The 14,785-nt window shown below is 46.2% G+C and overlaps 1 protein-coding gene across 3 annotated transcripts in view; it reads left to right on the top strand.

The window, feature by feature from the left end:
- LOC115470438 (C-type lectin domain family 18 member A-like) overlaps positions 1–14,785 on the top strand; it is a 221,084-nt gene that overhangs the window by 140,996 nt on the left and 65,303 nt on the right. For all 3 annotated transcript variants that reach the window (XM_030203619.1, XM_030203618.1, XM_030203620.1), the window contains exons 7-8: positions 2,690–2,782; positions 3,881–3,987. In XM_030203619.1, the coding sequence (XP_030059479.1) occupies positions 2,690–2,782; positions 3,881–3,987 (200 nt within the window). The remainder of the gene's footprint in view (positions 1–2,689; positions 2,783–3,880; positions 3,988–14,785) is intronic.

Genomic DNA, 14,785 nt, shown 5'->3' with positions numbered 1-14,785 from the left:
GATTTGGAGCATCTACCTGGTCTGTAGGGGCCAGATCTCTTACTGGTTGGTGGGGGATCAAATACTTATTTCCCTCTGCAGAATGCAAATAAATTCATATACTTTCCACAATGTGATTTTCCGGATTTAATTTGTGATGTGCTATCTCTCACTGTTACCAATAACCTACCCTTCAATTATGGGCTGCTCATGTCTTTGTCAGTGGGCAAACTTACAAAATCAGCAAGGGATCAAATACTTATTTCCCCCACTGTACCTGTTGTGGGTATAAATCATTAAACCTTAGCACATGCTAACTCACATTAGCATGTGCTAACTGCCACATGGTCCATAGGTATAAAATAGGATGTGCAGCATTTAGTGAGCGCTAACAGTGGCTGCCCTACCATTAGGCCTCCTGAGGCAGGGGCCTCAGGTAGCACTGTTTTGGAGCGGCATCTACCCCCACGCCCGCCGCACTCTGGCATCACCCCCCCCCCCCCCCCCGCCCTTCCTTCCCTGAATTTACCTTTTTTTGTGGCTGTCCAAAAGTTGGGGCACCAGCAGTTCCATATTTTCTTATGGCCTCCTCTCTGATGTACTTCCTGTTTCCTTGGAGGCGGGGCGGGCTGCAGTTGAGAGAAAGGTCTGGGGCCAGTGGCAGGGCAGCGTATGGAAACTGCTGCTGCTTCGACCTTTGGAAAGCCAAAAAGGAAGGGTAAATTTAGGGAAATGAAGAAAGGGGGGAGATGAGCCGGGGGTGGGGCGGTGCTGAGCCAAACCGGGGTGGGGCAAAGTGGAGTGGAGCTGAACCGGGGGGCGGAGTGGAGCTGAGCAGGGGCGGGGCAGAGCCAAGCCAGGTGGCAGACCATCCCCTTGCCTCAGGCGGCAGACTGTCTTGGGCCGCCTCTGTTTGCTAATGTCTGTTATTGCACGTTAAACTTTAGGAAAAGGGTCCCTCAAAGGTCAATTCTATGACAGGATGCTTACATTTACATGCCACTTGTGTGTGTGAACGGACAGTGTAACAGCACTAATTTCTGCATGCTAATGGTGGAAGTGTGTTAGGGTGTGGAAGTGACTTAGCATATAAATGCAAAGGAGGATGGTATTCACATTGCTGTGGGATGGGAGGTCCTGCCACTTACTGTATGTGTGCAGCTTACAGAATTACAGTAAGTTACGTGCACCCTTGCAGCCTTTACCTGTCAGGTCTATGGCGCATACATGTTAGGTGCGCCAATGCTGGGTTACGCTAGCATTCTAGATTGGAAGCTGTGTGCCCAGGTGCCATTATAAAATAGGCTGTCACTGCACGGCATCAGTGTGCTTAGCAGTGGTGTAACCACAGGGGGGAGCCTCAGGGGCTTGGCCCCCTTACCTTCAGCTTAGGCCCCTCCTGCTTTAATGGCCTCTCCAGTCAGACAAATCTCCTGAATGAGTCCCACCTGTGTTGCCTCTGCAGCACATAAGTCAGCAAGCACACTTTGGCCACTAATGCCGGCTCTCTTAGCGACTGAACTGACCATGCACGGGAGTGCCAATGTCAGCAGCTGAAGTGTACCGCTGACTGGACCGCTGCTCTGGCAGTAAAGGCGGGACTTGTGTAGGAGACCTCTTCAGCTGGCGGGCTTGGCATCCCCACCAGCAAAGGTATATTTTAATGTGGGGGGGAGGGGAGAGCTGAAGAAAATACCTGGTTCCCTCAGTCCACCTTTGGGCCCTCCAAAAATGGACTTCTGGCTACAGACCTGGTGCAAAGAAGGAGGCCCCCATTTATAGAATTGCCTCCTATATGCATAAAAGCTATGCATAGATGAGGAGGAAGAGGGGCTGGAGACGTACCAGGAATGGGTCAGAACTCAAGTTATTCGGAGCACAGAAGAGCTCAGCCACTCTCCAGATTACTTACTAAGCCTGCAAAGAAGCTGGTCTAACGTAGGCAGCAAAGCAGCAATACGGTCACTGCATAAAACATATTCAGCAGTGCTTGCTATACATGGAGGGGGGACACAGGTAATACTATAACGTGAATGCTAACATTTATGTGCTAATTACACACGTAAATGTGTGAAATAATGTCATATATATGCATATACGCCTAAATGCCAAAATCCACCTAAGTGCTATTCTATAAATATGTGCACATCTTACATAGCTCATTTTTTTCATTGTTTACATTTTTATTAACCATTTTGTATTTAACAACACAACCCAGCATACAAATGGAGTACTGCACACACTTGTGAGAGTTGCATAGTGAGTATTTGATAAGTAAATGTACACATTGGTGGAGTCTGGGCAGAGGGAGGATGGGACTCACACTTACACGCTTAACTTTTAGAACACTATAGTTACGCTTGTATCTCTGGCATTTAGGTATGAGCACTTACACCAGCTGTATGGCTGGCATTATATACGGACTTACATATCCAGTTACGTTAGTATTCTATAAAGGAAAGTAGGTGCCTACTTTCCTTTATAGAATAAGTACCGCATAGGGGTCCTCTAGACACCTAAATATAGGTGCACCATTATAGAATTATCCCCATACTGCCACTGAATATACAAATTAAGGAAATTGTCACCGCCAACACTTTACTTTTTCTGAAGGCCATGACTACTGCATATCAGGCCCAAAGTGTTCTGCGCCAGCTTTTCATGGCACAAAGATGGCAGTGCTCAGATTAACCACATATATTTCTTGCAGTCAAGTGCAGTGTGCAGTGCCTGCACGGGAAGTTCAAAGAAGATGAGTGCTCCTGCCTGTGTGATGTAGGATATGGTGGTGCCGAATGTGGAAGTGAGTTTTCTCTGTTTAATTTTATTCACTCTCGGTATACAATGCTGGTTGGTCATTCTCACTGAGACAAAACCAGAGTAAGGATCCGAATTGAAATGTCTTCTCCTTTGAGAATAACAGGAGGCGCTGCTGAGCACTGACAGAGCATTGCATGGATCTCAGTACTGGTATAGGTGGCAGTACTGCAGGTCATAAGGTACACTGGAAGAAGCATGATGTGTCTCAGTACTGGCATGCTGATTGTGGTGGCGGTGTGGGGGAGGGGTTGGGGAAGCAAGGAGCTGCAGGTCAAGGTTAGTTTGGAAACAATAGAGATCTATTTGTGGATAAGGTGCTGGGCAGACTTCTATGGTCTGTGTCTCATGTATGGCAAGACAGATTAGATGTGCTGGAGAGGGCTTTGACAGCAACTCCAGTAGTTGAAATGTAAGGACAATGCTGAGTGGTCCTCCCTGGTCTGTGTCCACTATCTGGCAAGATGAATCAGGATAGGCTGAACTGGCCTTTGACTGCTACTCCAGAAGTTGGGACATAAGGACAGTGCTGGGCAGACTTCTATGGTCTGTGTCCCGAAAATGGCAAAGAAAGATCAGGATCAAGTATAGGTATTTTTCACCACATTCATTGTTGGTTTAATCATAAATTGATAATGAGTGTGACTGTTGGGCAGACTGGATGGACCGTTCAGGTCTTTATCTGCCATTATCTACTATGTTGCTATGTTACTAATCATTTTCAAATTGGAGCTCATGATATGTTATATATTCAGGTATATAAATTATTTCCTTGTTGTAGCCAAAGCAATGGAGAGTGAAGTGATTTGCCCAGAATCACAAAGAGTGTCAGTGCGAGATGTGTGATTTGAGCCCTGGTTTTCCAGAGTCACAGCTCACCTCTCTAAGACATGAGCTACTTCTCCACTTCCCTCTTGGTGGGTGTTTGGAGACTGAAAGTTTCTGGCACTATGTAGCTCTTTCCTTAGATAAGAAACATGACAGCAAACATATATCATAATCATTAAAATTTTAAAAATGTGTAACCACCCACTCTTCCAGTCTGAAACATCATTTTTTTCTATATTCTAACCTGTTTTGACAGTCAAAGTGGCATTCCCCTTCCATACCTGCGATGTACAGATAGATGGAGACTGCTTCATGGTGTCCTCTGAGGCCGACACATACTATGGAGCCAAAATCAAATGTCAGGTAACGTGATATGAAACCATTCAGTACAAAACACAAAATAATACAATAAATTCAGAATGGCTCAGGTGACTCACCTACAGCCATCCATAAACAAGAGAACAAACCCTAGTATATGAACCATTGTCAAAATATAAAGGGTTGCATGCAAGGCACAGTGATGCTTTAAAATAGCTCTTATGGACAGACAAGACAGAGAACCATATCTCTCCAGTCGCCCTTCATCTCATCATAAGCGCTCCCCTTGGTTTTACCAGATTTGTGGCTCCTGAAGTGTCAAGCCAGATGCGCTGAACGCCTTAGGTGGTAGAGGCCAACCAAATTTCGGTTTTGGTTTTGGTTATGACGCCAAAACTGGTCCAAAATCCTTTTTTTTGCCTGGTTTCTGTTTCGGCCAAAAGGCTATGGTCATGGTTTTGGCCGAAACTGACCATGTGTTCTCGGTGGAAGCTGAAATTTTGTGCCTTGTCCTGTTTGTCATCCTCCCTTGCTCTCCCTCTCTCTTTCCTTCGCCCATCTATAGGTGCCTACCCCTGGTGATTTAGGGGTGTGGTCAGGGCAGAAGTGATCCCCATGCTGCCATGATCTCTAGTGGCAATTTCACGAGACTGTTGCAAGAGGTCAGAGCAGCCATTTTAAGAGCAGAGCTGATGTAGGCAAGAGCAACTGGGGATCACTCCTGCTCTGAATATACCATTAGACTACCAGGGATTGTAAGATAGTCTGGGGGTGGGGGGAGCTACTCTTGGCATTCTTTTCTTGTGTAATGGAATTGCAAGTGATGCAGTTATGATTTTGCATAGTACTTTTTTTTCCACTTTAAATTTTTTTATTATAATAGTTTTGTACCAGTCAACTTTCACAAAGAACACAACTTGCTCACTCTAGCCCGCACAGGGGCCAACAATTATCAGACTAAGACATCTTGTACAAGCTTATCAGCTACATAAACTCCTCTACAGTATGTGTTTTTATAATAGTCCTACAAATAACTTCCACACCCCAAGTAAACTGTGCGCCAATATTATGTACTATCCCCTCTCCCAGCCCTCCAACCACTTCCAGCCCCTTCACAATATGAGAATGCCCCATAGTTCTTTGGGACATGCTCCCTCACCCCCTTCCTCCTCTGTTTACCCACCCCCTCCAAGCCCACCTGCATCCTCTAATTCTCAACCATCCTAAATGCGTGTTAATCGTTGATGGAATCAAGCCCGCCCACCTTTATGTCGCAGAAACACCTCCCTGCGTTATGCCATGAGACGCTCCATTTGTATTAACTGACCCAATTTGCACTTCCAATCACCTAATGTCAGGGGGGGTCTACTTTCTTCCAATGCTGTGCTATGAGGCACTTGGCTGCTGCCAGCCCCCATCGCAACCATTTGCTCTCCTCCCAAGAATCCCTCTCGTTATGTAAATCCAAGAGACATACCAAAAGACTGCACACCAAAGATGACTCAATCAAAATTACCAACACTTTCATAACAGCCTGCCAAAAGGGAATCAGTCTGGGGCAGGTCCACCATATATGTAAAAATGAACCCAGTTATGATTTACACCTCCAACACAGGGGCGTAGCCACGGGTGGGCCTGGGCCCACCCACTTTGGGCTCAGGCCCACCCAGCGACGATGCAGAGAGACGCCAAAAGAATTGATCTGCCGCCGGCACGCTGCAGGCCTTCTTTCCCCTCCCTCCCTCCCCTTCGGGCAACGCCGCAGTCTAACGCTACAGCTGAGCAAAGCTGCACCGCACCGGGTCCGTCTCTGGTCTGCCGCTACTTCTGCCCTCTGGCTCTGTGATCTTTGTTTGCTCTGCTGCTGCTTATCTGCAGCGGTTCCGGATCTGTGCGCTCCCAGGGCTGTCTGTGTATGCTACCTGCGACTGCTTCCTCTGCGCTGGGCCCCGCCTCTTCAGAAGAGTAGGCGGGGCCAGCGCAGAGGAAGCAGTCGCAGGCAGCATAAAGACAGGCCTAGGAGCGCGCAGATCCGGAACCGCTGCAGATAAGCAGCAGAAGAGAGCAAACAAAGATCACAACGGAGCCGGAGGGCAGAAGTAGCGGCAGGCCAGAGACGGACCCGGTGAGGTGAGAGGGGAAATGTTGAACATGGCAGTGAGGGAAAGGAAGGATGGAGAGATGATGATGGTGGTGGTGGTGGGGGGTAGAGAGAGATGTCAAACCAGGGGCTTAAGGCAGGGAGAGGGAGAAAAGTTGGACATGAAGGTGGAGAAGAGGCGAGGAAAGGAGAGATGCACAAGTGGGGGAGGGGAGAAAGAGGGAAGATGGATCCAGGGAGAGAAGATAGACAATGGATGGTAGGGAAGAGAAAGGGGATAATGCTGGACAATGGGGGAGGGGAGAGAGATGGGACAGGAAGATGCTAGTGGTGGGAGGTAAAAGGGATAGGGAAATATCAGGCTACGAGGGTGAGGAGGGTAGAAAGAGGGAACAGATGCTGGGCTGGAAGGGTGGAGGGAGGGAGACACTGGGAATGGTGGAAAGCATGGGGGAGAGGCCCAGGGAGTGGAGATGGCAAGGAAAAAATGAGAGAATAGTGATCACAGGGGGTAGAAATATGGTAATGGCATGTAGATCGAAGATGGAAGGGAATGGAAGGCTGAGAAGGAGAGAGATGGGGAATGGGAGAGCTAGTGGGTGAAAGGAGATGGAAATGTGATAGATATCTGAAAAGTAAAAAGAAGGAAAAGATTTAGGAAGAGGATGAAATTTGAGTGTACAGAGGCAGAAAAGAAAAAAAAAGAAAGGAAAGAGCTAAAATGGAAGGATCAATATTTCAGAGGTAGGTGTAGTGAGGAAATGAAACAACAGGAGAAAAATGACAAATGGACAACCGCTTGAAGAATTAGCAGAATACAGACAGAAATTGGAACCAACATGATGGAAAAATAAAATGTCCAGAAAATAAAAGTAGGAAAATCATTTGACTTTGAATATTTTAAATGGAATATGTTAACTTTGGGAAATGTGCATAGCGGATGTCTTTTTATTGTGTTAAGTAGAAAAGGAAATGCGCTTTTGTTTTGTTTTGGGTTTTTTTTTTTCTCCAGTGTTGCAGTACATGCTGAGGTTCCCAGTTCAATTTTGTCTATATATTTTTATTTCTAATTTGTGAGGGTCTGTCAGTGTGACTTTAACTTCAGATGAGGAGATTGGAGAGGAGAGGGAATTGGGGGAGGGGCTTTATTTTCTGCCCTGGTCACCAGCATGGCTAACGGCAGCCCTGACCCTTGCTGTAGCTAGTGGGGATTCCCAAGCCCTACTAGCTGGGGTCTCTTCTGAAGCTGGCCAGAGATGCCTTCTACTGAGCTTGGCAGATGGGGGCAGCATCCTGGAGCCACTGACAACTAAGAATGTATGGGGTGCTGGCATCAGTGGCTCGAGGAGTTGCTGCTGCCTACTGGGCTTGGTGGAGAGGAGTTCTGGCCATCTTTACTGGAGGCCTTCAGCTGACAGAGATTGGGGATCCTCATCTGCTAAAGTATTTATATTTTGAATTGGGAAGTGCTGGGGAAGAGAGAAAATTTTGTGCCCACCCACTTTGTGCTCAGGCCCACCCAAAATTGGCTGTCTGGCTACGCCACTGCTCCAGCATAAGCCCGATGTACCCGGATACATCCGCTGCAGTCTCTCCGGTGTGTAATACCATCTGGTGAGGACTTAGTATGCATTTTCCTGCACCAAAACACACACACCGAAGCTTTTTGAATCTCCCCACAAATAACTTCCCACTCCTGATCAGAAAAGCGGCACTTTAGATCTTCTTCCCAAGCCCCCTGAAAACTAAATGGCCTGGGATCACATCCCCTAAGAAATTTATAAATCACTGATACTGGTTGGGTCACCCTCCTCAATAAAAGCCACAGTTTTTCCAGACTTTCCATCTCTTGAGGGTTCTCCCCCCTCCAACCCAGTGTCCCCACAAAGTGTTCAATCTGTAAATAGGAAAAAATATCTCCCCCGGGCAGGCCATACAGCGTATCAAAACTCTTCATCCTACCCCCCTGCAGCACAGCTCGGAAATTCAATATACCCATTTGTTCCCACTGCACAAATATGGCATTTTCTCTCCCAGCCCCAAATTTTGGCTCCCATCGCAAAGGTGCAAGTGTAGATACCCTATCAGTCTGGCCCCATTTCCTCCGCACTTCTCCTCACAGTTCCACCAGATGCCTCACAAATGGATTTTGTATCCCAGCCAAAATCACTCCCACTCCTTCAGTAGTCCACAAGTAGGAACTCATTGGCCTATGAGAGCTATACGACTGCTCCACCTGATTAGCTGGCTTTGTTTTCCCCCCTCCCAGTCTATAATCATCCGCAGTTGGGCAGCAAAATAATACCACTCAATATTGGGCACCGCTCTACCCCCCTCTCAGGAGCCCCCCACAATACACATCCTGCCAAACCGAGATGCCTACCCTCCCAAATAAACTGTGACAGAAAACCCTGCAGTTGTTTAAGTGTCCGCCTCGAAACCGCCACTGGCAGTGACTGAAACAGAAATAACAATCTAGGCAGTACATTCAGCTTCACCACTGCCATGCGCCCCCACCAGGAAAGCCACAACCCCTTCCATCAGGATAACTCCACCCGAATTTGGTCCACGATCCTCCCATAATTTAAACTATACACCCTTCTAAAATCCCTGGGAATCTGAATCCCCAAATATCGAATGTGATTCTTGGCCCATTTGAAAGCAAACAGTGCTCTCAATCTACTCTCTTCCATGTGGGTTAGAGAAATCTCCAATAGCTCACTTTTATCCATATTAACCTTTAAACCAGCATATCTTTCAAATTCCCTAAGGATCTCCAACACCGTAGGTAGCGTCTGCTCCGGATCCACCACATAAAGTAGCACATCATCCGCAAACAGCGCAATATGATGTTCCATCCCCCCAACCCTAATACCCCAAAGATCTGGATATTGACGTATCATTTCTGCTAATGGCTCTATGTACAGTGCAAATAGAAGGGGCGACAAGGGACATCCCTGCCTAGTCCCCCTACCACTTGGAAAAAAATATGTATATCCCCCATTAATATTAAGGCATGCCTTCGGATCTGCATATAAGTCTGCCAGCCAGGTACCAAAATTATCTCCAAGGCCCATGCGATTCATCACTGCTCACAAAACCTCCCAACTGACCTGGTCAAAGGCCTTTTCTGCGTCTATGGCTAACATAGCTGTACTAGACCGGGATCTTTGTGCCTCCCATATTAAATGAAGAGTACGCCTTAGGTTATCCTCTACCTGCCTCTTTGGGATAAATCCAGATTGATCTATATAAATCAATTTTGGCAGTACCCTAGCCAATCTGTTAGCCAGGATCTTAGCCACTATCTTTGCGTCCACATTCAGAAGTGAAATAGGTCTATATGAACCACAAACAGTGGGGTCTTTCCCAGGTTTAGGCAGGACCATTACCCTAGCCTCAGACATGGATACCGGGAGCCCATTGCCCTCCAAAACGCCATTACCCACTCGCACCAATAAATCTCCCAGCTCCTCCACAAAACACTTGTAAAACCTCAATGAGTATCCATCTAATCCTGGGGCCTTACCATTAGGAAGCCTTTTTATCACCGCCTGTACCTCCCCTAGTCTAATAGGTTCCCCAAACTGAGCCCTTTCAGATTCAGCCAATCGTTGTAATGGAACCTGATCCAAATAACGAGCTATATCTGCAGCCGATGCACCCTCAGAGGCACTATATAAATCTTGGTAATATTGCACAAAGCATTTTCCAATATCTGAATCAGCATAGTGCCAACCTCCCCCACCATCTTTCAACTTTTGGATAAGGAAGCGCCCTCTCCTTGCCCGTAAATAACGGGCCAACATTGCACTTGATTTATTGGCGAACTCAAAATATTGCTGCTTTAGCTTAGTTCTCATGAAATCAACATCTGCCATCTGCAATTGTGCTATTTCCCCTCTCACTTGTTTAAGGTCTTCCCATATCTGTGGTGTAGGGTTTCGTTTGTACAGCTTTTCTAAGTGTAATAACCTCATATGCAAAGTTAGCGAGTGTTGTCCATTTTCCCTTTTCTTGCGCGATCCCCACTTAATCAAGACTCCCCTCACCACTACCTTCAACACATCCCATAACACCCCGTCAGTTACTTCCCCATTATCATTAAAGTGACGGAACTCTTGAGTATTAAGCTTAATTTCTTCCTTCACTTTCTCATCGCCTAGCAGTGACTCATTAAGTCTCCAGACTTATTGTCACCTGCAATGATCCAGCCCAGTTAGTTTAATCCACATTGGCGCATGATCAGAAACACAAATTGTCTCTATCTCAGCCGCCTCCACCATATGCCATCCATTGCAATGCACCCACAACCCATCTATACGGGAATAGGTCTGCGCTGCATGCGAGTAAAAGGTGTAATTCCGCTGCACCCCATGTAGCAACCTCCAACAATCCACCACTTCCAACCCCTTCATAAATTGCAACAATGCCTTCCGCCCAGGACCACTCTGCTGCCCTCCTCTTGTTGAATGGTCTAACCTTGCATCCGGGGCAAGATTAAAATCCCCCCCACCACTACCTGCCCTCCCACAAATCCCAGAATCTCTCCTTTTAATGTTTGAAAGAATTTCTTCTGCCCCATATTCGGTGCATAAATATTGATCAATGTCAGCTCCTTGCCCTGCAACCACCCTCTAAGGGCTACACAGCGCCCACTAGTATCTCGAAACACCTTTTTAATCACAATCCCACAATTTTGTCTTATCAATATGGCCACTCCCCCCATCCTCTTTGGTCCTTCTCCCTGATGTACCACCACTTCCCGAAAAGGCCTATGACGGAGCATGTGAGTATCTCTTGGTCTTAAGTGTGTTTCTTGTAAAAACGTTACGTCCCACTTCAGCCTGCTCAACTCCTTAAATACTCTACTGCGCTTCCCCTGATTATTGAGCCTGTTCACATTACATGTACCCACCAATAAGGCCTCTCTTCCCCCACCCCCCACCCCTCATCCTCTTGTCCCCTTCCCCTTCCCCCAGCCAATTCCCATCCCTCCCCCTACTCCAAACCCACTCTCCCCTGCTTTAACATATTCACAGTCCCTCCCCCATCCTCCCCAACCCTCCCCCTCCCTTTAGCCAATCTCTCTATCAGTAGATCAGCCATCCCACGAGGAATAAACGCACTCTCCTGGGCTTTGGCCTCACAACAGTCCATCCCCTGCCCTCCCGTCACCCCACACTCCCCCACATCCGCTACATTCACTTAACCGCTACCCTCCTGTCTAGCATCCCTCCACCCTTCCACCCCCAGACCCACACAATTATATTTCCCACACCCAAAATCCCTCCAATTCAATCTCTCAGCTCACCCCTCACAATGTTCTAACATGCTCCCATGCTCCCCACTCTCACCAGGGTGCCATGCCTGCCCTCCCCTCCCCTCTCCCCACCCGACCCCCCTATGCATAGCACCCCCCTGAAATGGTTACTTATCTGCAGAATGTCCTCAGCGAATTAATCAATCTGTCGCCAGTCCACTTAAGTCTGTTTTCCTTCAGGAAGCCTGCTTATCAGATTTCTTTCCCCAATCCACCACCGTCTGCCATGCAGAATCCGCTCTGAGTTCCTTGGCGGTCTCTGGTAACTCCGTCTGTACTGGAACACCTTTACACCCCGTGACCAGGCGTCACTCGGGGTCTTTACTTTGTGCGACTTCCCATCCACTGTTAGCCACATCGCAAAGGGGAATAGCCACCTGTAGCGGATCCCCCTTGACCTCATGAATATCATGACTTCTCTAAAGGATCGACGCTTTTGTAAAGTAGTCCATGCCAGATCTTGAAACACTCCAATCTTTTAGTTCTTCCAAAGAATCTCTTTTTGCTGCCTCACTTTAGACAATATCTGCTCCTTCATGGGAAAATCAGCGAAACACACTACAATGTCCCTTGGGTTGGAATCTTGCTGCGGGCCAGCCACTCTGTGTGCTCTCTAGATGTGGAGGTCTGGTAATTGACCCCCTTCCTCGGGATTCAATATGTGCTCACACAGCTCTCGAATCACTGCTTCACAGTTGCTGAACATATCCAAGTCTGGGATTCCTTTGAATCTCAAATTATTTTGGCGCGACCTATTTTCTAGATCTTCCAACTGCTCCTTTAGTTGTTGCACTTAAGAGTCTCCATCCCCTCCTCCTCCTCACTGACACGCGTTCCCAGGTCGCGGATTTCAGCCCTAATCTCTCTCAGGGCGTTTTGAACATTCTTTCGGACCCCCACCAGATCGGCCTTCAAGTCCTGAAACCAACCCACTACATCCCGATTTAGTAATCTTGCCAGAGTCCTCCAGTCCTTCCTCAGCATTGCTTCTCCTCGGCTACAGCTGGAATCGCTGTCATCTTGGACTTGCTCCGCTCTGGCCCTTCCGAGACCGCCGGCGTTTTTTTGCTTTGTTTCGTCGTGAAATGGAATCATAAGTACATAAGTATTGCCATACTGGGAAAGACCAAAGGTCCATCGAGCCCAGCATCCTGTTTCCAACAGTGGCCAATCCAGGTCACAAATACCCGGCAAGATCCCAAAAATGTACAAAACATTTTATACTGCTTATCCCAGAAATAGTGGATTTCCCCCAGTCCATTTAATAACGGTCTATGGACTTTTCCTTTAGGAAGCCGTCCAAACCTTTTTAAAACTCCGCTAAGCTAACCGCCTTTACCACGTTCTCTGGCAACGAATTCCAGAGTTTAATTACACGTTGAGTGAAGAAACATTTTCTCTGATTCGTTTTAAATTTACTACATTGTAGCTTCATCGCATGCCCCCTAGTCCTAGTATTTTTGGAAAGCATGAACAGACGCTTCACATCTACCCGTTCAACTCCACTCATTATTTTATAGACCTCTATCATATCTCCCCTCAGTCGCCTTTTCTCCAAGCTGAAGAGCCCTAGCCACTTTAGCCTTTCCTCATAGGGAAGTCGTCCCATCCCCTTTATCATTTTCGTCGCCCTTATCTGCACCTTTTCTAATTCCACTATATCACTCCAGCCCCTTCTTCGACGGCATAGCTCTGGGATCTCTCCCCTGCGATCCAAGCTTCGAGATGCTGCTCAAATCTACAGGATTTGTTCACTTTAATAGCGCCCCAACGGAGCTCTGCGTTCCAGCTGCCATCCCGGTCACTTCCTCTCCGATTTTGCATAGTACTTTATATGGTGAGTAGAGTGCTCCAGATAAATGCTTTTGATACAAAAGTTTAGCAGAAATTTAAGTCTGTAAATTTGGGATGATCAACGCCTTAGGAATTAGCCTGTCAGTGGAGATATGACATCAGCTGTCAATCCAAATGTGGCGCAAAGTCAGCCATTGCAAAAGCACTGTAACTTTTAGTTTCAGATTTCATTAACTGAGGTCCATTTGTGTGGAGGCTATTTTGCTTGGAGGTAAAATATGGTCTTTCATTATGTAAATTATTATATATATTCTGGCTTGGATACTATTTCAGTGAGTCTAAAGAATTTCCTGTCTCTGTTGGGTATAATGAAAATGTAATTTGTGGGGTGCAGAAGCTAGATTATATGAGAAAGGAATTTGCAGTGATTGTTTTCACAAGTACTGGTCAGCTTATAATGTTAGTAGGAAAATGATATTACAATGAAATGCAGCAATATATTACAAAATAATTTGAGAAATGCATTGCTCTTGATTGTAATTTTTCAGCACATACAGTACTTTCATTCAGTAACATCAATGTGCTTTTTTATTCAGGATTGTGCATCAGGCTGGTATAATGTCCACAGTGTAGACCAGTGTCTGGACTCTTTTACCCTATTTTAGTAAGAATTTATATCACGCTTGTCCTTAATCAGTTTTATAACTAAATACAAATAAGAAACATCTCATGCTATCTCTTGCTACTTGTGCACAGTTTTGGGTAAGCATAAAAGCTGGTAATCATGATATTTTTTTTACATTTTCTCACAAAGTTTCTGTCTCAGAGGATATTTAACTACATCTGCATTGACTTGGGAACCTAAACATGCTAGACTTACTTGTTGAGAAGTCCTTGTTTCTCAGTCGTCAGCCTGTGCTTGCTGTTCCTGGGACTGGGAGGTAATAATCTCCTGTGGACTTTGCAGAGGGCTGCTGACTGTAAACTGTGACAATCCCCATTTGGTCTCACTGGTTCACATTCACACAACAAATTTTTAGTTTTCAGTTTCGGTTTCAGCCAAACCAGGTGATACGTTTTGGCTGCAGTTTTGGTTTCGGCTGAAACTGAAAAAACAGTTTCAGTTAGCCTCTATTTGGCGGAAGCACTCCTCACCCTTAACACTTTAAAATGTCAAACAAATACATTCGAAATATCATACTGAAATCAAAAAAGCTAAGTGAACCTATTATAACAATCTCATTTTTAAAACCCAGATACACTATTCTTTGCGTGAAAAAATATTTCCTCCTATTTGTTTTACAAGTATTTCCATGTAACTTCATTTGGGTGTCCTCTAGTCTTTGTACGTTTTGAAAGAGTAAAAAATGAATTCACTTTTACCCATTCTACACCACTCAGGATTTTGTAGACCTCAGTCATATCTCCTTTCAGCCATGTCTTTTCCAAGCTGAAGAGCCATAACCTCTTTAGCCTTTCCTCATATGAGAGGAGTTCCATCCCCTTTATCATTTTGGTTGTTCTTCTTTGAACCTTTTCTAATTCCGCTATATCTTTTATGAGATACGTTGACCAGAACTGAATGCAATACTCAAGGTGAGGTTACACCATGGAGCAATGCTGAG

Source organism: Microcaecilia unicolor, chromosome 5, assembly GCF_901765095.1.
Source record: "Microcaecilia unicolor chromosome 5, aMicUni1.1, whole genome shotgun sequence".
In the NCBI taxonomy this organism is placed as follows: Eukaryota; Metazoa; Chordata; class Amphibia; order Gymnophiona; family Siphonopidae; genus Microcaecilia; species Microcaecilia unicolor.
Note: the sequence above shows the minus strand (reverse complement) of the source record. Positions and strands in the feature narration are given on the sequence as shown.